This window comes from Notothenia rossii (assembly GCF_949606895.1).
Source record: "Notothenia rossii genome assembly, chromosome: 3".
Lineage (NCBI taxonomy): Eukaryota > Metazoa > Chordata > Actinopteri > Perciformes > Nototheniidae > Notothenia > Notothenia rossii.
This window is the reverse complement of record NC_136901.1, coordinates 22621200-22648450: the sequence shown is the minus strand read 5'-3', so window position 1 is coordinate 22648450 and position 27251 is coordinate 22621200. Positions and strand designations below refer to the sequence as shown.

The following is a 27251-nucleotide window of genomic DNA, read 5'->3' as shown; positions in this document are numbered from 1 at the left end:
CTTTTTTTAAGGTCATACGTCAAACGTGTCATATTACATAGCAAAGGGGAAACATCTCCGCTCTCTGACCGCGGCAGTGGCGGCCGGCCCATAGGGGCGCTAGGGGCGCCGCCCCACCTCTTCCCACATACAAAAAAAAATATTATAAAAAATATTAAATTAAAAAATATATATTTAAAAAATATATATTTAAAAAAAAAATATATATATATATATATATATTTTTTTTAATGAACAAGGTAAATATCATACAATTGGTATCAGTAAAATGTATAATCTACAATAAAATCTTGTTTAAAATTGTGTTACGATGTCTAAAGTTACTGATAAGTCACATGTTTCCTGCCTGGTCTTGCCCTTGGCATTAGTTTATCATTACGGGGCGCTGCCCCCGAGCCAAACAGCAGCAACCAGCACGTTGCAAAAGTCTCAATAGTAAACTGTGCCACCGAAACATAATTTCAGCCAATCAGCGCCGTCAAATATTTTGGTCACGAGAGCGCTCACGTTGGCGCCCACGTTGCTTACGTGCGTTGACGTGAGTTGTTTTTTAGACTCGTAAGGAACTGGGGTAGTATCTATAGTAACGCAGTGTAGGCGGAGCCGTGACGTCATCTTCAGTGAGCTTCCCAGAAAAACAACACAGCCGTTAGCTCTTAGCACTCAGAGCTCACAGCTCTTCATATCTGTTCAGAAACTAGACAAAAGTTAAACAAGTACAAACCACATACTGTCTGTGTCATGGCGAATACAATCGCTGGTTTATTTATGTCTGTATAGGCCGTTTCAGGACATTCTGATGTACAGTTTCAAAATAAAAGACCTTTGGGGACAGGGATGATAGCTCATATATGAGACTTCAAAGGTCTTTTATTTTGAAAATAAAAGACCTTTGGGGACAGGGATGATAGCTCATATATGAGACTTCAAAGGTATTTTATTTTGAAACTGTACATCAGAATGTCCTGATTTTTTCTGAGTGACGACATGGGGTGTCCTGCTATCACCCTGGAGTGAGATGGATATATGATACTGGACAGTCTTTGTTTTTATTCTCATCCAGAAACAGGGATGATAGCTCATATATGAGACTTCAAAGGTCTTTTATTTTGAAACTCTACATCAGAATGTCCTGATGTTTTCTGAGTGACTAGATGGGGTGTCCTGCTATCACCCTGGAGTGAGATGGATCTATGATACTGGACAGTCTTTGTTTTATTCTCATCTAAAAACAGGGATGATAGCTCATACAATAGAGATTTCAAAGGTCTTTTATTTTGAAACTCTACATCAGAATGTCCTGATTTTTTTTGAGTGACTAGATGGGATGTCCTGCTATCACCCTGAAGTGAAATGAGTCTTTGATACTGGACAGTTTTTGTTTTATTCTCATCTAAACACAGAGGGATGATTTTTTTTTACTCTACCGTAATGCATAGGATATTCGCGCACCGCCATATCACGTGAGGGCTGGCTTGACTAGGTTTTCCCGAGTGGAGGCTGGCTTGACCGCAGTTAGTTTAGCATACTCAGCCCGACTCAACCTGGTTGTTCCTGGCCCTAGAACCACGATTTTATGGGGCCATTACATCACCAGAAGTCCCAATTTAAGGGGTCATTTCTCCCCAAAAGAAATGTTTTACTCACTATATCAACAGCCCCACCAAAAATATTTTCCACCAGCCGCCACTGGACCGCGGGTATATTTAATAGTTCTGTTGAGTTGAGCGGTTGTGTTTTAGTGAGCTGGTATTTTTCGGTAGTTTTACATTGTATTTCACCATTTGTAATCATGGTGCAGTAGGCCTATTGTGTTTGTGCAGGTTGCACAAATACCAGCCTGTCAGGACATCGAGTCCACAGTAAAAAGGACCGGAGCTAGCGTTCGTTCCTGGGTGCGTTGTGCATCCACCTCCCTGCAGCACATACTCTCCACAGCTTTATCAGGAAACCGTATTACTTCTCTCTCCCCCCCCCCTTCGCTGTTCTCTCTCTCTCCCCTCCGGTACACGGCACCGTAAGACATAGTGTGGAGTTCCATTAGGTAACGCTGTGGTGGTTGTACTGTTCCAGCCGTCTCCTTTTTGTTTGTTTGTTTCCCCTTGTCTGTGTTGTTTGTGTGTGCGTGGTGGCTGTCACTCCTGGCTCCTGGCTCCCGGCTCAACCTCCACTCACCTGCTGCAATCAGCTGTGCACCCTCCCCGACTACACACCTGCTTTCCGTCAAGCTATTTACAACGGCATATCAACGGAGGTTCCACAACCTTTCTCCGCCAGATCATCAAGTATCAGCCGTATCTCGCGTCTCCCCTCCGGTACACAACACCGTAGTGTGGAGTTGCATTAGGTAACGCGAGATACGGCTGATACTTGCGCATTAGTTTCTGTTATGGATCAGTATCAACAGTCCTGCCAGTAACGTTACTGTTGTGTTCTAATATACTCCTGCCAATAGGGGGCGCAGTGTAACCAGAGTATACATACAAGGTTGAGAGAAGAAGAGTAAGCCCGGGAGTTGATGCTGTGGCAGTTAAGCATGACGAACAGTAAAGAGTTGAGTACCCGTATCCTCTGTCCCTTGTTTCATTAATTTCTTTCTACTAATACACAACAAATTGGCGACGAGGATGGCCGTGGCTTCTACTCCTTTACCTCCCACCTTTCTTCAGTGTCCGGGAGAACCTACTATGCCATTTGGAACATGGCTAAAAATGTTCGAAAACTATCTGCTAGTGATCGACGTGGAAGGAGCCAAGTGGCCGGATACCCGTATACGTGCAACGCTGCTACACAGCGTCGGAACCGAAGCACAGAGGATATTCTACACATTGACTGAAACGGGAACTACATACAACCATGCCGTGGCTGCACTACGGGCGCATTTCGTGCCGAAGGTAAACGTAATTGCGGAAAGACACAGGTTCCGCCAACGAGCCCAGAGACATGATGAAACAATTGCACAGTACGTCTCTGCGCTACGTGAAATGCTCGTTTTTTGTGAATTTGGAAATGCAGAACAGGATATGCTGCGTGATCAGATCGTGGAAAAAGCCTACAGTGGACGCATACGTGAACGCTTGCTGCTAGAAGACAAACTGACGCTGGATAAAGCCATTCAGATTGCAAATCAGGTGGAAATGGCGGCGCGCAACGTGGCCGAGTTCTCCAACAGTGAAGTGCCTGTGAGAGAGATCAGCGCGCCAAAATGGGAACAAAAACGTCCCGCTGCAAGTAAACAAAGGCAAGGTGAGAGAAAGTCTGAGCAAGCACGAAGATGTTACAGATGTGATTCAGATAAACATATGGCCAATTCCACACAATGCCCTGCTACAAACAAAATATGCAAATCCTGTGGAAAAACTGGGCATTTTGCCAAAGTGTGTCGTTCAGAACAAAAACGTGAAGTGAGGGAGGTCGTTATTCCAGAACTGACTGTTTTATTGCTGAATAATTCTGCCCCAAAAGAGAAGAAAATAATGTGCACTGTAGATTTGGGACTTTCTCCTGCTAACCAGTCATTTGAGATGATAGTAGATACTGGTTCTTCAGTGTCACTGCTGCCGGCTCATGTGTACGAGACCTATTTCAGTCACATACCACTGAAACCTACAAAGGTTCCTCTAGTCACATACTCAAGACAGAGAATCCCAGTACTAGGGAAACTGCATTTACGTGCATTCCATGACGGAAATACTGCCTCAGCTACCCTTTTCATTGTGAAGTCAGGTTCAATACTGCTGGGCCTGGACCTGTTTGAGGCACTGGAAATGGTCATCATGAGAAACAGAGTGGTACTGAAGTCAGAGCACACAGTCAGAGAGATAACAACCCCACCTGCAACTCCTACTACACCGACACCTACTGCATCTGCACCTGTTAATACATTTTTACCTATGGGCTGTGTTAGGAATGTAGTACACAAAGTAAGAGTGAAAGATGAGGTGAAGCCTGTGCAGCAGAAATTGAGAAGGCTTCCATTCTCAGTCAGAGATGCTGTTTCTGCAGAGTTAAAGCGCCTTCTTGATGCTGACATCATTGAAAAAATAGATGCCTCTCCCTGGGTATCACCGATCGTTGTGACTCAACGAAAGAACTCATCTAAAATAAGGATGTGTACAGACCTCAGGGAGCCTAACAAGGCCGTCATAATGGATTGCTACCCCATTCCACACATGGAGGAGCTCTTCTCAGAACTCAGAGGAGCTACCATATTCTCAACCCTCGACCTGGCTAATGCATACTACCAGCTTCCACTGCATGAGGACAGCAGAGATCTGACTGCTTTCATTACTCACGAGGAACTTTTCAGGTACAAGCGAGTTTGCTATGGGCTAGCATCAGCACCCTCAGCATTTCAGAAGATGATGTCCATGGTGCTGAAAGATTTACCTGGAGTGCAGGCATATCTGGATGATATCATCATTTACTCCTCATGCCGTGCTGAGCATGAAACCCGCCTGAAAGCAGTACTGTACCGACTGCAGAAAGCTGGACTAAGTCTCAACACAGATAAATGCAAATTCTACCAGGACAAACTAACGTATCTAGGACACAGCATAAGCAAGGAAGGTCTGCTGCCAAATGATGACCACATTGCAGCTATTCGGGATGCTCCATCACCCAGTGATCCAGTGACTCTCAGGTCTTTTCTTGGCCTAACATCGTGGTACTCCAAGTTCATACAGAACTATGCAACTGTGGTGGAACCAATGAGAGATGTGCTACGCAGAGCTACATTCACATGGACTGATGAGGCACAGAGTAGTTTTCAGCAGGTTAAACTACTCATCACAGACAGTTCATCACTCGCTCTTTTTGACCCGTCACGGCCCACCATAGTGTCTACAGATGCCTCAGACTATGGCATAGGTGGGGTGCTGACACAGATACATCGTGACAACACTGAAAGAACAGTGGCATTTGCTTCGCGCTCTCTTAGTGCTGCAGAGAGAAAGTACTCTGTGGTAGAAAAAGAAGCTTTGGCCTGTGTGTGGGCTGCAGAGCGTTGGAGAACCTACTTGTGGGGAACAAAGTTCACCTTAAGGACTGATCACCAAGCTTTGACCACACTCTTGGCTACAAAAGGCATGGGGAGAGCTGGTATGAGAGTAGCGCGCTGGTCGGCCAGGCTACTCTGCTTCAACTATGATATTGTCTACAGACCCGGTGCTCAGAACCATGCAGCAGATTGCCTTTCCCGCCTGCCACTGCCACACGGACAGGACTGCACCTCAGACACGGAACCAGAGATGGTTGCTGCTGTCTCTGCCCTGCTGACTGCTGTTCCCTCGTCTGACTTCACAGATGCCTGCACTTCCTGTCCAGAGTTACGTCAGCTACGCAACTACATGACAGACGGGTGGCCAGCTTCATCCAAAGGCCTGCCTGCTAACATGTTGCCGTACTACCAGGTGAGAAATGAACTTTCTGCACATGAACAACTCATTCTGAGAGGGAGTCACAGGTTAGTTGTTCCAGTAAAGCTACACTCACACATGGTATCCTTAGCACACGAGAGCCACCAAGGCATTGTACGCACAAAACAGAGACTCAGAGACTTGTATTGGTGGCCTAAAATGGATGCACTGGTACAATCGGTTATCGCCGCCTGTGTGTCCTGCCAGATGAATGATAAAACAGCTAAAACTAACCCTGCACCTATGACATCAGTCCCTCTGCCTCAGGGGCCATGGCAAAAGCTTGCCCTCGACATCGTGGGCCCATTTGAGACTGGTCCGGTGGACTGTAAGTTTGCTATTACTATGACTGACTACTATTCAAAATGGCCAGAAGTGTGTTTTGCCCCAAGATGCACTACTGCAACAGTGATCACCTTCATGAGATCAGTGTTCAGCCAAAAAGGGAACCCTGTGTCTGTGGTGACAGATAACGGTCCACAATTCACATCCTCAGAACTCGCCTTTTTCCTAGAAGAAAGAGACATCCAACACATCAGGACTACAATCTACCATCCAGAAGGAAATGGAGCGGTGGAGAGGCTAAATAGAGTGCTGAAGGAAAGCATTCTCACGGCACAGAGAGAGAACGCTCCGTGGAAAGCTCACGTTGCTGAGTTTCTTCAGGTCTACAGAGCTACACCTCACGCCACTACAGGGACATCTCCGTTCCAGCTCATGTATGGAAGAAAAATGCGAACCAAACTCTCAATCCTGCCACAGCTTACGGATACTCAGGATCAGGAACTGAGAGACAGAGTGGAAAAGAAACAGTGGCACATGAAAACATATTCTGATGAAAAAAGAAATGCCAAGATTCCCAAAATACATCCGGGAAGCCTGGTGCGTGTGAGAAACCCGCTGCATGTCAAAAAGGGAAAGCCAAAGTTCAGTGAGCCTCTGAAAGTGACCAAGCAGAAAGGACCTCACAGTTACACACTTGATAATGGAAAAACCTGGGATGCTTCACACCTGTCGGTGCTTCCAGAAACATTCACTCCTCCATCAGAAGAAGTGAGGCCTGCTGAGCCAGCTACAGTGCATGGTGCTCAGAGCAGGAACCAGCGAATCAGAAAGCAGCCTGTTTGGATTGAGGACTATGTCACTTAAACTGTGGTTGAATTAATGTTTGAAAATGTTCTGCATATTGTGATATGTGAAGTTATTATCATTACAGATGGTTTCATGGTTACTACGTAAGTGTCTGTTTAAAATGCTAATGTTATGCATGCTGTTCAAGGGGAGAAGTAACTCTTTTTAAGAAGGGGGGGAAATGTTGTGTTCTAATATACTCCTGCCAATAGGGGGCGCAGTGTAACCAGAGTATACATACAAGGTTGAGAGAAGAAGAGTAAGCCCGGGAGTTGATGCTGTGGCAGTTAAGCATGACGAACAGTAAAGAGTTGAGTACCCGTATCCTCTGTCCCTTGTTTCATTAATTTCTTTCTACTAATACACAACAGTTACTATATTATTAATACTACTTTAGTTATAGCCTGATCAGTGTTTCCCCTATATGCAAATAATGTGTGTTAAAAACAATGTTTTTTTTCATAATGTAGATTTTTCTGTTTTGAAATCATGGAAGCTTTGCCATACAAGCTGTACAAATGAATGGGTTTGAAATATAATATAATATATGTATAAAATGCAGGACTGCATCTCAAGATAAATAGGTTAAATAGGTTGCAAGACTTTATAATTACATTAAACTTAAAGCCACTAAACGGTACTACGGAGCCCTGGAGGCAGGGCCGTCCCTCCCTACAGGCCGATCATGCAGACTGCATGGGGCCTCAACTGAGCCGAAAATGCGGCGAACCTATGCGCTTATGCGGCACTCCTTACAGGAGGCGTGTGGTGTAGTGGTTTGTGCATTGGCGTTCGGATCAGGGCGTCACAGGTTCAAACCCCACTGCAGTCAGCATGTCGTTGTGTCCCGTTGGGACACTTCACCCCAAATTGCTCCTGTGGGGATTGTCCAAAGTATTGAGTATGTAAGCCGCTTTGGATAAAAGCGTCTAAAAAGTGACATGTAATGTAATTAGTGTGGCAAGGCTCCACTAGCACCCCGTCGACGCACAGAGGGCCTCATCATATAACTTTGCGTGGGGCCTCATGTTGGCCAGGGACCGCCCTACCTGAGGGTTCATAGAGAAAAATAAATAAAACGAGGCCACGTTTGATAAATTCGTGCGCACAACATGTATTTCTTGGACTCAATTTAAATAAAATGAGGCCACGCTTTATTAATTTGACATACTTTCTTATGGTTACTTTCTTATGGTTAGACACATCGAACTGCCCGATTATTACCCCATATTATTAGTTTTATGACGAAGATGTCCGGTCGCCAGGGTGTGTGTGTGTGTGTGTGTGTGTGTGTGTGTGTGTGTGTGTCTGTGTCTGTTACCTCATTCACACCAACGCAACTCCGGTTCAAGCTCCGTGCTAGAGCTTTTCAGGTTCAGAACTGGTTCTTCGGTTTAGCTCCGGCTCTTTTCACACCGCTCCATCGTTTTGTACACACTGGATAAAACGCGGGCTTTTTGTTGTTGTTCAGGAGTTGATCCCGCCCCTGCCCCAGCCCCTGCCCCAGCCCCTGCCCCTGCCCCTGCCCCCGCTTCGACATAAGCGCAGTGTTTCCCCTACCATTGTCTTGGCGGGGCGCTGCGCCCTACCAACGGAGCCCCGCGCCCTGCCTGAAATTCAAGTTTAAAAAAAAAAAAAATTGTAATAAAGTACAGTGTAACACTGTACTTTATTACTTTTGAATGTACAAATACTTTGTTACTGTACGATATCAATAACAATAATCCACAGCTCCTCTCTCTGCTCCAGAGGATAACACATTTTTGGGGGGGTTTTCGGGGTACCCGAGCAGCACCCTGCCAAGGCAGTAAACCTAGGGGAACACACACACACACACACACACACACACACACACACACACACACACACACACACACACACACACACACACACACACACACACACACACACACACACGGTGGAGAGAGAACTAAGCGCTCCGAGGTGTGGTTAAATGTTACCCGTCTTGAGGTGGACAATGCTCTTTGCCAAAAGTGAGAAATAATTTATTGCTTTTTGCTATAGAATATAATATAACCATTTAATGTCATTATACATCTACAATGAAAGAATTTAGAAAAGCTTCTCCCTTTTTAAAAGGTTCCATCAAGTGCAATAACAGTTGAGCATGTAAGGGCACACAAGCAATTTGTCTTAACATTTTGCAAAAGTGCACCACATCCAGTCATATTTAGACTCTATTTAAAAAAAAAAATTAAAAAAAAACGTTAAATTGTTTGTCACAAAGGAGTTTGTAGGATTTTGAGTCATTGGCCTAACACAAGTTAGTAGTCATTGGCAATCAATTACCTTTTTTCATTTACCATTATTATTAGTTTTAATTTCTGCTCATCTTTATTTTTATTGCAGGTATTTCTATCTGATGTTGGTGTGATGTGGAACAGAACCGTACTCACAATACTCCATATTGATGAGGTAAGTTATATATTTCACAAGGTGAATGTATGGTGAAATGCCTGTACTGTACACATCGAGCTGATTAGGGCTGTAGCGATACACTAATCTCACGATACGATACGATTCACGATACGATATATATCACGATATTCAGCCAACGATACGATTCGATACGATTCGATATAATTTGATACACTTACATCATTTTCTGAAAGATTTTAAAGGGACAGTGTGATTTTGGTGACATCTTGTGAGTGTTCTATTGACTTGGATTGAATTAATTCAACTGAAAACTGAAAGCATCAATTATACAATATATGGCTCTGACTAGACAGAGAGTCTACAGCTTGCAAATGCTGGACAAAATGACTCAAAAGATGTGGTGAGAAAATTTGTTTCATTTATTGAAACAGTGCCAACTGTAGCTTACAAGCCTTTGAAACGTAAGTACATAAAGTGCAGTATCACAAAGGACAATGGAGAATTAAAAGGTGCAGCAGGTGGCCTGTTCTGAACAGATTATTTTACAGCATTTTTAGCTTAACACAGAATATGAGGTAGCCAATAATTCAAGTCACTAAGAACAACATTTAATTTAAAATGTACCTGCCAATAATTCAAGTCCAAAGGAGTAACATTTAAGCCAAAAACACTAAACAGAAAGGCTGCTCTCTACATAACTGCATCTACATTCTCTTCAGATTTTTGTTCAGGAATATAATCAGATCAACGTGGTCTGGGAGAAGTGCACTTCTCTGAGCAGTGACGATGGCCCATTCCCAAACCGCCCCCTACACCCTACCCCTCCGTTTGCGCGTTCACGCGGAGGGTCCGCCTGCGAGTGTGGAGCGGTGTGGAGGGGGAGTGGGCTATCAAGCCCTCAAACAGCGAGTCTGCAGCGGTGCTGACTTGAGACCGGTCTCTACCTGACCGGAGTCACGCTGTGTGTGTCTGCTGCTGTCAAGCTGTTTACAAGTAGTTCCAGCAAACATCCACTGATAAACTGCGATGTTAACTACCTCATGATAACCTCATATGTTTTAACTTAGGATCATACCTGTGTTTAGTCTAGAAAAAGGTAAATGTGTGCATTTTATTATAAAGTTGTGTATATTTACAGACCGTTGCAAAAACTAAGAAGCTTATAAACATCAGGTTTAAAACTAAAAGAGCTTTGAAACACAATGAAAGATGTTAGGAGTTTTATTTGAGTTATTAATTTAAACTTTTTGCCTAAGAGATGCTGATTTGAAACCGTTGTTACAGATGGAGCACTGAATTTCGGACTCCAGTTTACAGCTTCCTGCCTACGGCCTGCCAAAGACCAGTATAGAGGAATGTTAAGCCCTCCCACTATTTTCCAAGAGGGCGTTGCCAGATTTTAAATTTCAGGTTTTAACCAGGAGATGGCGCTTCATTCACAAATACAGAAAGATAAGTTTCATGGACTTTCAGTTGTGTTTTGAAGAGCATTTGAACACATCAATATTTTAGATCAACTAAAGTATATCTAATCTTGTAATTCAATAATATATAGTCTTTATATATTAAATAATCATAATTATAATGTAAATGTTTACATTACACTTCTTTATTTGTTATGCTCATACTTTAACCTTTACAATCGTTTGCTTTAATATGCAGTATATTTTTGTGTTTGCTTCCTCCTGCTCCCTTTCGGACACATACTGTATGATTTATTATTATTATTAATATGAAGATATTATTAAGATAAGATAAGATGTTACTTTATTGATTGAACATTTTAGTTTAGAATGTGCTGTCCCACGGTAATTCAGAAGGCTTACAGGTCACATTCCGACCATTATTTAAAACAATAGGTGCTTTCACACCTTCTACAGTTTGATTTGTATAGAGGGAGCTCTGTCAGTTTTCAAATTACCCATTTGCTTTCGGGGAGCCCTATTTTTCAGAGCACATCCTGCTACTAAATATGTCACACGCACGCTCTGTTGACTGGCGCAGCAGCGCGGATGCGATCAATTGCTATAAAAACACTCTTCTACTAATACAGACGGTGTCACTATGCCGGCGGATGTGGCCGTTGTTGAAGCCTCTTCAGGCTCCGCATCGGCAGGCCTCTCCCTCGGTGTGGAGCTGTCAAACTCGACCCTAACGCCGCTTACAGCCGGCCAACTAAAAGTTGTTTTTCGTTCACGTTGTCATTTTTAGACTCCTTTGCTTCTTTGCTTGTGAATCCAAAAGCTGTGTTTTCGTTTTGCCATATTTTTTTATTACACAGCCAGATTAAAAAAAATATCAATATGAACATTTCAAATACCGTGCCGGCATCACCGCCATAATCATAGCAACGTAAGTAAGAATGCAGCGCCGCCACATACAGATGGCAACACCCAGACATATTCACAAATATAAAACAAATATTCAGAAACTGTAATGAACAATAACTATTATTTATTTCAAGAACTGTTATTTACAGAAACTCAACATTTCTAATCTGTGTGACACAAATATGCACGACTGTTTTGGGCTCCCCCTATTTATCTCAAAGTCTGCCTTCAGGGGAGCTCCCTCCCTCTTCGGGGGAGCCAAGCTCCTCCTAGCTCCCCCCCATTTCGAACAGTGTCTGTGGCTGAATGGCCAGCGATTAGGTGCGGCGCATTTATCATAGGTGATCAGAGCTAACTGCCTGCCGTCAGATTTCATTTAAAAAACAGATCTGATTTTAAGACTATTTCTGCGCTCATAAAGAATGATAAGAATAAGAATAATGCGTATTGAACTGGTTTCATTAATTAGTGAGTTTATTTAATACTAGAACCGCCAATCGGGTCAATTTGTGTGATGTGTGTTGTGTGTGTGCAATGTAACTTTTTTTCATTAAAATATTAAAGTCTCCCAGTCCCTGACTTTTCCTGAAAGTGTGTTATGTAGCACCCTATGTTGTTAAAAATTGCATTCTAATAGCGGGATTTGACGGTTTTAGGTAGGCCTATACAAAAACCTCTGGCGGTTCTAGTGTTAAGGTAATCAGGTACAGTAGAAGCCCTTTTTTATCAGTAACGAATTTAGCAGTTGAACATAAAAGTCAACTAACTGAGGGTCACTTGCAATGACAGTGTTGTGTCTAACTGTAAGCTTGTCACTCAGAGTAACCTACCGTTAATTTAGCTGCTGGAGAAGAAAGATCAAGGGGGGAGGGGGGGAGAGAGCTGTGGTTGATGGGCCATTAGTTGTGTAAATACACAGCTGAGAGCTGCCGTTTCATTCAGACTGTTTAAAAAACTGTAACAACGGACTATTTTTCTTAGCGGATGCATGTCAATTTAAATCAATACATACAACTATTTTTTAAATCAATACATACAACTATTTTTTAAATCAATAAAAACATTTTCTAAATTCATAAAAGCATTTCAATTAATATTGGGAGTCATGTCGTTACTTTGTTGAGAATGTGGCCGTGTAATAAGCGGGATAATTTGCAGCGACTTGTTCCTTATGGGGAAAATAACACCCGTCATGTGTGTGTAGAGGTGTGTGTGGTTAAAACACTTTCATGAAGTGAAGGAATTTCCTTCTATAAAACAGCTGTGGGCAGCAGTGAGTGTCAAGGACATGAATTCATAGATCAAGGCAGACTGGTGCACACACTCTCCTGTCCTGCCAGGAGACACGCCCGTTCTAAGCCGTGTACTCCTCACATCCCAAGCATCCCCACAAGTGTATTATGTTGTTACATCTCAGATGTTATGTTTCAGTTGTGCTCTGTCTATGTTCAGTGATGCAAACTTGTCACCTTTCGGCGAAATTCGCCGTTTTGAATCCAAAATAAGTCGTTTGTGTGATTCCTGTAGATCTGCAATACAAATATTTTTGGGGTATGGGGGGGGCTGGGACCCGGAGTAATCTGCGGCCGTGAGCTGTTATGTGCCATCATGACACGCATGGTGTTATTTTTTTATATATTATAATGAAGTACGAGCTGTGTGCTCGAGTCTTCCTGCCTGTCGGCTCTGCTCATGGATGTATAATAAGACTCTGCTGCTCCGAGATGATGGTCTAGCTTCAGCAGCTACATTACCTACGGGTGCGTTCGTTAATATTAACTGTGCGTCCGGAGTCACTGTGGCACAGACTGGACCGCTGGTGAACAGCGGTTAGAACGGGCTGTTCAGGTGTTCAGAGCAGAGCTCCCTGTCGGAGCGGCAGAGCGTGATGTGAACTGAAAAGTTTTTCTGTGGCAATATTATTTAAGGAATCGTTGAGCTAGCTAGCTAGCATACATTGTCACTATCTGCTAACGTTAGCTTTAGCCTTCTATTTCTAATAGTTTTTTTCATAGGCTATAAACAGAGGTGGTATAAGTATATATATTGTACTTGAGTAAAAGTAGAAGTACTCAGATATTGTACTTGAGTAAAAGTAGAAGCACACAGATCTTGTACTTGAGTAAAAGTAGAAGTACTCAGATCTTGTACTAGAGTAAAAGTAGAAGTACTCAGGTCTTGTACTTGAGTAAAAGTAGAAGTACTCAGATCTTGTACTTGACTAAAAGTAATAGTCCCAGAGTGTAGGAATACTCTGTTACAGTAAAAGTCCTGCATTCAAAATGTTCCTCAAGTAAAAGTAGAAAAGTATTATCATCAAAATATAGTGAAAGTAGCGACAGTAAAAGTAGTCATTGTGCAGATTGGTCCATTTCAGAATAATAGATATGATATGTTTTATAATGATTGATCATGAAAGTGTTCTCAAAGCTGGTAAAGGTGCAGCTAGTTTGAATGACTTTGTATACTGCAGGGTAGCTTGTGGATTTACTCCAGGTGGAACTAAAGTCTGATTTAACACTTGATTATATTTCACTTTATTAATCCAGATCTGTGAAGTAACTAAAGGTATTAAATACATGTAGTGGAGTCAAAGTACACCATGTACCTCTGAACTGTAGTGGAGTAGAAGAACAAAGTAGCAAAACATTGAAATACTTAAATAAAGTACAAGTATGTCAAAATTGTGCCCAAGTATAGTACTTGTTGAGTTTATGAACTTAGTTACTTTACACCATGTGGCTATAAAGATAAAAATACTTAAGCCTTGCACAGAGGCCTGAAAATACATTTTCAAAATGCTCAACAGTGCTGCAAAAATTATAAACTGACTGCTCCACAATTTGAAATAAATGCTTTTATATATTTCTATTATGTGACTCTTTGGCGTTTCTGTTATTATTAACACTGCTGCTTTAGTTGTTCTGACTGCTAAAATCCTCTGTTATTCCGTGGGGTGGGGGAGCCGGGGGCTCGGATCCTTGTAACCTTTTTCATACCTGATGAGTTTGCATCCCTGTATGTTAAAAAGCCTCAGTCACCTTAATTCATGTAATAAAAACATCTCAGGTCAGTAACACTCAAAGCTAAATGTGCAATACCATGTTCAGCTATGTTACTATTTATAATGTTATTGTTGTTACATCAGAAGATGTACATATTGAAATGATTTCTTAACTTACAGTAGGCTATTTTTTACAATGTGTGTTGGAAGGATTTATTAAATAACAATGAATATTGTCATTGTTGAAGGCTTTTAGAGAAGGGTGAACTATAAGCCTGAATTACATAAAATGTTATACCTAAAAACATAAAAGCCACAATAAATAAGTCACAATTATTGTAGTTATTTTTACTTCCCGTATTGCTTTCAACCCACCAGCTTTTATGGTGTTGTTACATCACTAACTGTAAGCTTGTCACATACAGTCTATGGTCACTCAGAGTAACCTAATGTTAATTTAGCTGCTGGAGAAGAAAGATCAGGGGGGGAGGGGGGGAGAGAGCTGTGGTTGATGGGCCATTAGTTGTGTAAATACACAGCTGAGAGCTGCCGTTTCATTCAGACTGTTTAAAAAAACTGTAACAACGGACTATTTTTCTTAGCGGATGCATGTCAATTTAAATCAATACATACAACTTTCTTTTAAATCAATAAAAACATTTTCTAAATCCATAAAAGCATTTCAATTAATATTGGGAGTCATGTCGTTACTTTGTTGAGAATGTGGCCATGGAATAAGCTGGATAATTTGCAGCGACTTGTTCTTTATGGGGAAAATAACACCCTTCATCCAGATGAGGATCCCTCCGCTACACTTTGGGATCCTGATCGACCGACGACACTCCATTAAAATATACATATTTTTGGTGAATTACTGAGTTTAGGCACGTTAATAACGTTTTAATGAAGTTGAATACAGTATATTCATATGTGTCAGTGATTTCATGTCAATTCGGCAAACATAAACATAAATGATCGTGGTGAAGATGATGATTAAATTAGGATTAAAAATCGAGAGCCGGGCTGCATTTCCTCCCGTTCGTTTTTTTCGAATAACAAAATTATTTTGTTAAATAACAACATGGTGATGTTTTGTAAATGATTACATGTCTCTTATTTAGCACAGTAGTATGATATCCGTGACATATGGATCTTAACAAAGTTCCGCTGTACATCCAGCATACTGTATCTCACTTTATTTCACATGAGCTCCAGTGTGGATCCCCACTGCACCCCCTGGTGGATCAATGATCCATTGCAGCTGGCTTCATTATAATTACATTTATCTATCACGGGGGCGGTCTCAAGTCAAGCTGGAGGTTTTCCCTTGAGCGAGGGCAGATCACGTACCAATCACGGCCCTCGCGTTTCAAACTGTCTGAAATGAATCGCTACATCTGTACATACAGTTACGGCATTTCCTGTTTCTGCCGGAGAGAGGGGAGGCCGTCCCAAAGCTTGCTGCTGTATTTACTCCCTCCATCTGACAGGAGGGAGCCTCGTTGAGCTGCGAGTGTGGCTACAGACGGAGTTCACTACGTCGAGGGAGTGTTTTGGGATTGGGCCGATATCTCCGGCGGTAGAGAAGACCCTCTCCATTGTGGTTAATGTTTGCCGCTGCGAGAAGAAGACACCGGCGTCTGTGTATCTAGAAATGCTCTACAGCGACACTAGCGGCTCGGCTGGCTGACGTAATCGCTCTTCATGCAAAGCGAACGGGGGGGAATGGGCAGCGAGCAGAGTGCCAGGCGGAACACGGGGGATTTGAATGGGAGTTAATGTATCGATACCCGCGGCTGAAATATCGATACTTTCTCGGGAAACAAAATATCGATATATATCGCAGGATCGATTAAATTGCACAGCCCTAGAGCTGATACAGAGCAACATGATCATACATTTGAAATGGTGTTTCTGTCAATCGGATAAGTCCAATATTCACTATCTTTTAGCTCTGTTTATGCTCTCCACCAACTCCTTAGTAAAGTATTTGGCTCTTTAGCTGCTCAATGTTCCGCTTTCTTCACCAGCTATTCTCTAACTGTCTGTTTGATTGTCTGAAGAAAACAGCTGCTGCTGGAATTGGGGTTTTCACTTTATAACTCAACATTTTATCCATTGTCAATTAAAAAAAACTATTAGCAAGATTTAAACATCCATACAGCTTACAGGTTTAGTCCTGATTCCTTGCAATTACCTTAGATTAATAGAAATACTGGTTAGAACACAGTGTACACCAGGGGTGGGCAAACTTTTTGGCTCGGGGGCCACTATGAGTTTTAAATTTGACATACGGGCCGGGCCAGTAGCAGATCGGTAAAAAAATATTTAGCTGTCCACCCCTCATTATACACTCGGCACTCAATGTTGACTTTTCTTTTCTTTGGTCCACTCATTGTTACAGATGCAGGTTCAAAGGTGAATTAGGTTCAAAGGTGAATTATTGCGTCATCGTTTGCGTCATCACGTAACCGTTTACGTGCCTTCTTATGACCCACACAGCGTTTTACGTCGCTGATTTTCTCCGCAACACCGCTCACAACAACATCAATAGAGCACTGCGTCTGGTAGTTTTTAATTATACGAAGCCAGATTAAATTAAATAACTACTTCTCCAACCTTGTACCTTTCTCCAGAGTGCCGTGGTGCATTGTATATTAATGTGGTTCAGCTGCATTACTGCCCGCTGCAGTGCTGCTCGTCTACCGGAGTTTATTCTCCCGTTAACTCGCGGCAGCGGCCGCTGTAAAGTTGTCATTGTCTGTCACACAAGCAGCTGATAAATATCCCCCATTCCCATAAGTGAATGTGTTTTAGTCTGAAAGCTGTTTGGCATCACAATGCTGTTATGGAAGTTTCTCTGGCATTCTACAGGTGATGTTAGCTAATCAGACTATTTTGACTACTTGCCATCATATTGTGGCATAAGCCGTTTTCTACACACATATTTTACCGGGGTAGTTTTGGTTATGATTTTACTTGTAATGGCCACATGTGTAGCCCATGTAGTGATTCCATCCGATAGTTGCAATAATACAAAAACAAAAGGAAAACGTCTGCCTCTTCACAATGGTCAATAACAGTGAATGGATGGTTATTAAAGTAATGTCAAATAAACAGAATCACACTAAGCCTGGTTAGTGTTGCCTGACTTTATATAACTGTTTTTATAAGTGTGTGGTCGCGTTCTAGTCACTTTGCTCAGCGCTACTGCTTGTTACAACTTGTATTCTCCGATCTTGCAGGGTTGCCGAGTGGGGCCAGCTGAGAGAATATCAGACTCCAGCAAAGGTAAATTGTGTCTAGAGTGCGCCATCTAGTGGGATCAACTGAAATGCCGGGTATTGCAGGAAAAAGGCTAAATGAATGCGGTCTTTACTATAATTTGGACAATTTTGTACCAATATTCGGCGGGCTAGATTCAAAAGCCCAACGGGCCGTATATGGCACGCGGGCCTTAGTTTGCCCATGCCTGGTGTACACCAATACGCATTTTATCAAGGACTTGGTTATTGAGGAGGTCAAAATTTGAATCTATCCTTTAATTATATAGTAGATACAAAATATCATTACTCCAATGGCTGAATGTGCTCTTTTGTCTTCTGTTGTTTTGTTTTTGCATAACAGATACATGCTGAATTCCAGTGCATAACAACTATCCCACTTGAAACAGCCTTCATGGCGCAGTTGGACAGCCATCTACCTCAGCTGACATCTGTCTTCTAGAAGAAGGGAGGAGTTGTTGGACAGAAACTAGCCAAACATCTGGCGATCTTGCAAAAGGTAAATGTGTGTATACACTGTTTTATACAAATTGTCATATACTCTATGGAGCAATTTTATGAAATGTACCTGTCTAGTACCGTATAGAGCCCCATTTGCCTCACAACAGCCTGGATTACTTGCCAGGTGCAAGAATGCAAGACACATTTCTAAGGAAATCTGATCTTAATAAGGCAATAGTGGCATACTGGGTAGAGAAGCAGGCTTGTGACTGGAAAGGTGCAAATACAATCCCCGGGGGGGGGGGGGAAGTGAAAAAGCAGAACCTGCCTTGAGCAAATCACTTAATCGTCAGTTGCCAACCGATCAGACTGTGGTTGTACTAGGCAGATTCCAGGTGTGAACTGTGAAGAACAGAGCATTGCTCTTGGTGAAAAGTCCCTGGATGAGTAGAATTTGTAAACAGTGCTATTGTCCTAACACATTCAGACCTCTGACATTGTAATACATTTAAGGCACAATTCTTTAACATGCTTTAGTTAGGGCAGTCCATTTACATGAATAATAAAGTCATTGCATATATTATATTCTATATTTAGGTTACTACAGGTTGTAAATCTTCTACAATTTATAGAAAATGTTGTTATTATTGATGTATTTAGAAATATTTGAATAATTGTAATTTCTTTACACAGGCAACAAGTGATGTTAACCTTAAAAGGGAAGCAATCCTCAAGCACTTTGCATCCACCTTGGTGAGGATGATGGACATCTCATTTGGAAGTATATGGTAAGTCATTGTAAATGCATTTGTCAGTCACATGTAGTGTTTTAACAGGGTGTCCGCGGGGTCTTAAAAAGTATTAAAAGTTGATAAATCAATTTAGCGAAAATTAAGGTTATTCAAAAGTATTAAACGGCATTTTCCAAAGTATTAAGAAGGTCTACAGCAACGACAACATGAAACACCCTTTAATTTACTGAAACGACATGTCGGGAAACCCCCCAAAGCGGCCCCATGCATAGCGCGCCGTAAAATGCTGCTTAATATTTTAAGTTTCGTTGCCTTGCTCCGCTCTGTGTGGGGGGGGGGGGGGGGGACTAAACGACTACGGTAACGGGTCCCAAGGTGGGTAGACCGGCATACGCAACGCTCTGGGGGTCCAACGGCTCCGTGTGTAAGCCCTATATGATCATTTTCTGATAACGATGAAATAGCCCGCCTCCCTCTCCCCACGTCTCCTGCTGCTGCTGGGCTGTCAGAAGAGGGGGAGGAAAAGAGAGACAGGGACCGTTTATTAAATATTCTTATATTATTGTACAGAGAACAGAGTCGTTATCAATTTGTTTTAAAGCTCAATAAATAACAAAGAAGACCTCTGACCGGCACTTTTCTAATTTTGTACGGAAGGTTTAAACTTTAACGGACATGTTGACCGGCGGAACATTTTTTTTACGGAAACTGCCGCACGGTCCCCTCGTTCCTTGGAAGAGGCGGAGAGGTGGGTGTTTTTCATCTGCTGGTGAACTACCTGAGAGATATACAGCAGGAGAACACGCCGTCCACCGCGGAGAATAAACAGAAGGGCAACCATGCTCCGGGGTCTTCTTCGCTGCTTTTGGTGTATTTCGGGCGGCAGCAGCGCCACTTACAGGCCTCGTTTCCAGCATTTCCAGCGGTCTAGTGTGAACGGACACGTTAATGAATCGAATGCGTGTGAACGGAAGCCTTTTTTGCGCTTGCGTATGCGTTTTACCGTGTGGGGCCGGGGTCTACGCCAAACTATATCCGCTCACAGAGATCTGCTATTTTAAAGTAAAGTCAACACATATAGACCCTAAATATAGTCTATATTAAGAACGAGAAAAGTCATAACATATATATCCTTTTTTGTAAACATATGACAAATGTGTGAGGGTGATGACGTCAGAGCTTCGTCCTATGTGCCAGGGCTTAGCCCCGGACAGCCCCAGCCCAATTTAAAGAGCATCTTGCAGGTTTTTATTTTTTCTACATTTATGCTTAAACTTGCTTGAAAATTACAATTAAAAAAAGTGAATACAGGATTTGATATGTTTTACGAGACATAAGGGCAGGAATTCAGAGGGATAGGAGCAATTTTGAGCTCTGCTCTTAAAAACTGCTTTTTTTTAAGATCATACGTCAAACGCGTCATATTGAATCACACAGCGGACACATCTCCGCTCTCTGACCGCGGGTATAGTAGAGTTGCGTTGAGTAGAGCGGTTGTGTTTTAAGGAGCTGGTATTTTTCGGTAGTTTTACATTGTATTTCACCATTTGTAATCATGGTGCAGTATTGTGTTTGTGCAGGTTTCACAAATACCAGCCTGTCAGGACATCGAGTCCACTATTTCCCTAACAGAAAAAGAAAGCTAGCTAGCTTTCGGTCCTGGGTTCGTTTTGTGCAGACAAAGAGACGGGACTTCAATGCTGCGTCTGTGACGAAAAACGCGGTCGTTTGTGGCGCTCATTTTCGCAGTAGGGCCTGGCTCATTTCGTGGCATCTGCAGGCAGTGGCAAGTACTTCCGGCATCTGCCACAGAGGCCGCTACTCCGTGGTATCTGTGGCAAGTATATGCCAGAGATGTGGTATCTGTGGCAAGTATATGCCACAGATGCCACAACTTGCCGTGGCAATTATATGCCACAACCATGCCACAACTTGCCGTGGCAAGTATATGCCACAACTTATATATGCCACAACTTGCCGTGGCAAGTATATGCCACAAGTTAAGAGTTATGAGAAGGTTTACGGTAGCTGCCACTCGCCTTCCGTGGCAAATGCTGATATTTAAACCCGTAGTTATCGCGTAAAATGTCACTGTTTTGGCATGACTTTATCGGACTGATCTGTACACAAGACTGATGATCTGTTACTGATGGTCCGATCTCTATTTTTCAAAAAGATTAAACATTATATGTTCTATAGATTTTACTTGGAGAACGTGTTTTGTTAAAATAAATAAACGTGCTATTTTTATGATAATACTCAAGATATATTATTATAAAACATCATCCTTAAAATTCTTTTTTAAAATGTATTTTTAAATGTTCTAAATTTGAAAAAACTAGATAAAAATAAACTAAAGTTAAAATCTTGTTTTTCATGCCCCAAGAGCTGAGTGAGGCTTTCATAATTCATGCATGAAAGGGTTAAGAAAGACAAATATATGTTTCTATTGGTTTTAGTAAGATGGTTTATTATAGTGTATTCTTACACATTCAGTAGGCTATATTGTTTATTCTTTAGATATTATGTAGATAAATATCTACTAATAATGTGTAAATTATTTCCTGTTTCTTTTTATTATTATTATTTTATGTTTCCTATCCCTTATCACTGCTGTAACGCAAAGATTTCAACATTTTAGATAAATAAAGTAAATACAACGTATCATATCAAAATCTGTTTATGTTAATTAGCAACACAATGATTTGATATTTGCATGCATGACATATAACCTTTTTACTGATGCACAAAAAAAGTTTTAACAAGGGTGTAATTATATTACATTGTAACCCTCTTTCCTCAACATATTAAATCAACTTTATACGGTTAAATGAGGATTGCTTGGAGTATCATGCTTAAAGAGCCTGTGACACGAACCCAACAACTGTTGTGCAATGAAATAGTGGGCTACTAGTAATCTCGAACCGTCAGTTTAAAAAAGAAAAAGCGATACCGTTCCGATAAATATCAATAATTTCGAACATCGAGGGAAAATTCCTTCGACTCATTTTGAGGTTTTGGGGGAAGCCGGAAGTGACGTCAATGCGGGAACGCTTCACTGTGCGGCGAGAGAGCCAAACACGGACAAAGTGTGTTGTAATGCGTAGAAATGGTGAATTACTGAGTTTAGGCACGTTAATAACGTTTTAATGAAGTTGACTACAGTATATTCATATTTGTCAGTGCTTTCATGTCAATTCGGCGAACATAAACATAAATGATCGTGGTGAAGATGATGATTAAATTAGGATTAAAAATCGGTAGTGAGAGCTGCTGAATTTCCTCCCGTCGGATGTGATATAAAAACAAATCGATTATTTTTTTAAACTCAAGTGGATGAAACTACATTTATTAGTGCTTTCATGTCAATTCAACGAACATATGATACATTAAATGATTGTGAGGATGATGATTTAAAAATCTTTTGTTTGAGCCGGTCTGCATTTCCTGATGAGAAAACAAACCTTAGCTTTTTGTAGTTGCAGTCAGTGGTGTAGTGGGCGTTGGACGCGGGGGTACGCCGTACCCCCACTTATTTGAAGCATGATTTCTTTTTTTAATAGTCTAATACATCTAAAATCATTGCGGGTACAAGCGGCCGAGATGGGTTTTCTCCGCAGGGTTGCTGGTGTCTCCCTTAGGGATAGGTGAGAAGTTCGGTCATCTGGGAGGGACTCGGAGTTGAACCGCTCCTCCTTCGCGTCGAAAGGAGCCAGTTGAGGTGGTTCGGGCACCTAGTTAGGATGCCACCTGGGCGCCTCCCTAGGGAGGTGTTCCAGGCACGTCCAGCTGGGAAGAGACCAAGGGGTAGACCTAGAACCAGATGGAGGGATTATATCTCTTCGCTGGCCTGGGAGCGCCTTGGGATCCCCCAGTCAGAGCTGGTTGATGTGGCCAGGGAAAAGAAAGTTTGGGGCTCTCTGCTGGAACTGTTACCTCCGCGACCCGACCACGGATAAGCGGGAGAAGATGGATGGATGGATGTGTGAGGGGCAGAACTGTGTGTGTAGGGTGACCAGGTGTCCCGCACTGTGCGGGACTGCACACACAGCATTTTTATTATTTGTCCCGCGTCCCACACATTGAGATTATGTCCCGCATTTGAGTGATAGTCGCGCAGAAAGGCCGGATCGGTTCGCTGACAGCCGGCACCGCCCTTTATTATTATATTGTCTAAACGGCATCATGTAAATTGCGCTGACAGGCGACACAGAGGTCCCCAAGCCCCCCCCCCCCCCCCCGTTGACAGTTCACGAGCGCGTCCATAGTGTCTCCCGTCCACCCACCACCCCGTTCACCCAGTAAAAACATCCCCACTACACCACTGGTTGTAGTAGTACACCAACATGGATTAAACGTGTGTTTTTTTTTACCACAATGTTGGGGAAATTAATGGATAAAATGCACGGATTATTATTATTATTATTATTATTATTATTATTATTATTATTATTATTATTATTATTATTAGGGTCTGAGACCTAGGTCGGCGAAGACCCTATTGAAATCGGTCGTGCAGCGACCGATAAACCTGCGAAACACACACAAAACAGGGAAAACGACCGGCAAAAGCACAGAAAAGGTTCGGAAATCATGACGGGTGATAGGCCGCGTGAGCTCAGTCACGTGGGCGAAGTTGTATATTTTTGTTTTTTTGTTTTCATGGTTCTGCCACGAGCTCACAAGACAGTTTTGGGTAAGACATGGGGATAACGATGACTGCAACTCGCATGATTGATATCGGTAGGATCAATTTAGTCGCTCGCAACGCGAGCGATAACCATGCAAAACCCACACAAAACAGGGCAAAAGACGGGCAAAAGTGGCCTAAATCATGACAGTAGGTAGCCCACGCCAACCGAGTCACATGGGCGCTCCCATGTGACTCGGCCATCCTAGGCCGTCCATAAACATGATTGATATCGGTCCGATTATTATTATTATTATTCTTCTTCTGATTATTATTTGAATACATTGCGCGCACTTTTGACCCCTGCAACATATGTGAAAACTCACCAAATTTCGCATGCGCATCACAAGTCGTGAAAATAGCGATGTGTAATTGGTACCGGAACTTTGCGTAAAAAATTGCGTAGACCACGCCCACTTCCGTTTTTAACGTTAACTCCCCCTACTTTAACTTTCACGTAAACCAACGAAACTCGCTACGCATATCTAGGATGCGGAGACGAGCAAAAAAGCCTCTTGGAGGGGTATAAAATAACGTACAGCAAGTCGGCCATTTTGAATTTGGCGTTGGAAAAACGCGATTTATCGCGTTTTTTGTCCTCCGCACTTTAACGAACTCCTCCTAGGGAATTTATCCGTACGACTCCAAATTCGTCGGGTAGCTTCTCGACAAATGGGCGATCTAAAGTTATCACGGAACTTTTTTGGGCGATCTAAAGTTATCACGGAACTTTTTTTCTTTCGCACGGCGCAGCCGTGATTTGGCGCCAAAGTTCGCGTTCGGTCGATGCTAGGCCATCCCTCGCCATGGAACACGATGATGTCATAATTCAAACTGACATGCTCAGAACGCCACCAAACTTCACATGATGATTAACACTGCGGCCCTGAACAGCTCTACGTCAAATCCGATGTTACTTAATATGGCGTTACCATGGCAACGGATCCCTCGCCATAACACACGGTGTCGCTGTAACTCCAATGGACACGGTCCCATTGTCCCCCAATCTTCACTTTTATATCACCGGTGAATGCCTCAACAGCTCTACATGAAATCTGAGATCTCATCGTATGCCGTTTCCATGGCAACGAATCCCTCGCCAAAAAACACGATGTTCTGTTAACTCAATGGAAAATCGTCCAAACGGCACCAGACTTCATATGATGGGTGATGGTCAGGCCCTAAACAGCTCTATGCCAATTATGGGATGTCATCGTATGCCGTTTCCATGGCAACGCATCCCTCGCCATACAACTCTATGTTGTCGTAATTCAATGGAAAATCGTCCAAACGCCACCAGACTTCATATGATGGGTGATGGTCAGGCCCTAAACAGCTCTATGCCAATTATGGGATGTCATCATTTGCCGTTTCCATGGCAACGCATCCCCCTCCATAAAACCCAATGTTGTCTTAACTCAATGGAAAATGGTCCAAACGGCACCAGACTTCAGATCACAGTTAATGGTCTGGCCCTCAACACCTCAATGTCACAATAGTGAGTTTTCCTCAAAAGCTGTTGCCATGGCAACGCATCCCTCACCAAAATACCCGATGTTCTGTTAACTCAATGGAAAATCGTCCAAACGGCACCAGACTTCATATGATGGGTGACGGTCAGGCCCTGAACAGCTCTAACTCCATTATGGGGTGTCATCATATGCCGTTGCCATGGCGACAGATCCCTCGCCATGAAACACGGTGTTGTTTTAACTCAATGGAAAATCGTCCAAACGGCAACAGACTTCAGATGATGGCTAATGGTCCGGCCCTCAACAGCTCTACGCCAATTATGCGATGTCATCATATGCCGTTTCCATGGCAACGCATCCCTCGCCAAAAAACACAATGTTGTCGTAATTCAATGGAAAATCGTCCAAACGGCACCAGACTTCAGATCACAGTTAATGGTCCGGCCCTCAACACCTCACTGTGAAAATAGTGAGTTTTCCTCAAAAGCTGTTGCCATGGCAACGCATCCCTCGCCAAAATACCCGGTATTGTCATAACTCCATGGAAAATCGTCCAAACGGCACCAGACTTCAGACTATCATTAATGGTCAGGCCCTCAACAGCTCTATGTCAATTAGGGGATGTCATCATATGCCGTTGCCATGGCAACGCATCCCTCGCCATAAAACACAATGTTCTCTTAATTCCATGGAAAATCGTCCAAACCGCACCACACTTCAGATGACAGTTGATGGTCCGGCCCTCAACACCTGAATATGACAATAGTGAGTTTTCCTCAAAAGCTGTTGCCATGGCAACGCATCCCTCGCCGTTAAGCACGATATTGCTAAAACTCCTGTTTAAATGTTCAAAAAGTGTTCAAATTTCACATGTGTGCTAACGGTCAACCCCTCGAGACATATATGTGTCAGTTTTGAGATTTCGTCAAATGTCGTTGCTATGGTAACTAAATGGTCGCCGTGAAACACGGTTCTCTCATAACTCCAGTTCACTTGCTCCAAACGGCCCAAAACTTCACAGGTTTGATAACGATGCAGCCCTCAACACATCTAGGCGTATTATGGGGTGTCATCAAATTCCGTTGCCATGGCGACAGATCACTCCCCATCAAACACAATGTTTGTGATACTGCTGTAACTCCTGTGTATGTTGTCCGATCGGCCTGAAACTTCCCACGTTTGCCAACGGCCGAGTCCTCGAGACATCTGCCTGACGTCGACCCGCTCAACGCTGCTCGCAGCTTTAATTATTATTATTATTATTATTATTCCCACTCCGATCGGGACACTATGTCCACCGTTTCCCCGCAGCGAGGCTCCCCCCGTTGACAGTTTACGTGGGCTGGGCTGGGTGCAGTGGCGGACTGGCCATCGGGACGAATCCCGTTGGGCCGGTACCGAAGTGGGCCGGTCGGATAAGTCACTAGCACATCCCCCACTCCCCCCGTTGACAATTTACTAGTTGTACCGAAGTGGGCCGGTCGAGAGTCCCGGGCTGATTTTTAGTCCCAGTCCACCACTGGCTACATGACCGTATGATCGCCCATATTGACGCACCTAATTCTTAAACTTCTAACAGATACAAAATAAACCGATCCTTCAGCCTCATATGAGCTCTCAGACACGTTCAAAATTAAACTGTCATCGCTGTCTTAGCTTGCTGCTGTGTGCGCCATCGTGCGTTTACATGCAGATGCTGGGATCCTGAACGGTGCAGCTGGAGCGCTGTGCCCGCATTGACGTCACCCATAATTTGGCGGGACTTGAAGAATCCCCGAGAAGATCCAGGAAATGGTCAACATTGAAGGGCAGATTAATGGTTATCAAAGTACAAATATCCAAAATCAGTTCAGTAACGGTTTTCAAGGGGACAATATTTACTCAAATTGATGGGTTTGGATGATGGGGTAAAATCGTGTCACAGGCTCTTTAAGAGAACATTCTTCACGTTTATTTAAGTATTTATCATTCTCATGGTGCTGCCCTAAGTCTGTAGCCAAGTCTAATAACACCATTGTACACGTTGCTGTGTCAATACAGATATTTATTTTTTAATTATTTGTCTTTACTAGTAAGAATACACCTGGTTATCGTAGCAAGCAGTGGAAACTCCCCTCAAGAAGCGACAATTGCCAAGGGCTTGCGTTGCAACGCTCACTTGCCAATATTTCTTTTTTTATTACAATATAGGCCTATGTTTAGCCTACTATCATAGATATAGCACGTTTGTTTATTTTAGCAAACCACGTAGGCTATTCCAAGTAAAATTGAATATAAATGATCATTTATTATCTTTTTGAAAAATAGAGATCGCACATCAGTCCTGTGTA

General features: G+C 42.7%; 1 protein-coding gene across 7 annotated transcripts in view; it reads left to right on the top strand.

The window, feature by feature from the left end:
* Positions 1 to 2433: 2433 nt before the first annotated feature.
* Positions 2434 to 27251, top strand: part of LOC307032397 (uncharacterized protein) — a 32969-nt gene continuing 8151 nt past the window's right edge. For 2 of the 7 annotated variants that reach the window (XR_013806238.1, XR_013806239.1), the window contains exons 1-4: positions 2434 to 5411; positions 8919 to 8984; positions 17910 to 18065; positions 18701 to 18795. Coding sequence is in view for 1 of the 7 variants with exons in the window: in XM_079670333.1 (XP_079526459.1) it covers positions 2628 to 5411; positions 6761 to 6811 (2835 nt within the window). In the remaining 6 variants the exon portion in view is untranslated. Of the gene's footprint in view, positions 5412 to 6760; positions 7179 to 8918; positions 8985 to 17527; positions 17574 to 17909; positions 18072 to 18700; positions 18796 to 27251 lie in introns of those variants that run through there. The other 5 variants (XR_013806241.1, XR_013806240.1, XR_013806242.1 and 2 more) reach the window with 5 other exon arrangements.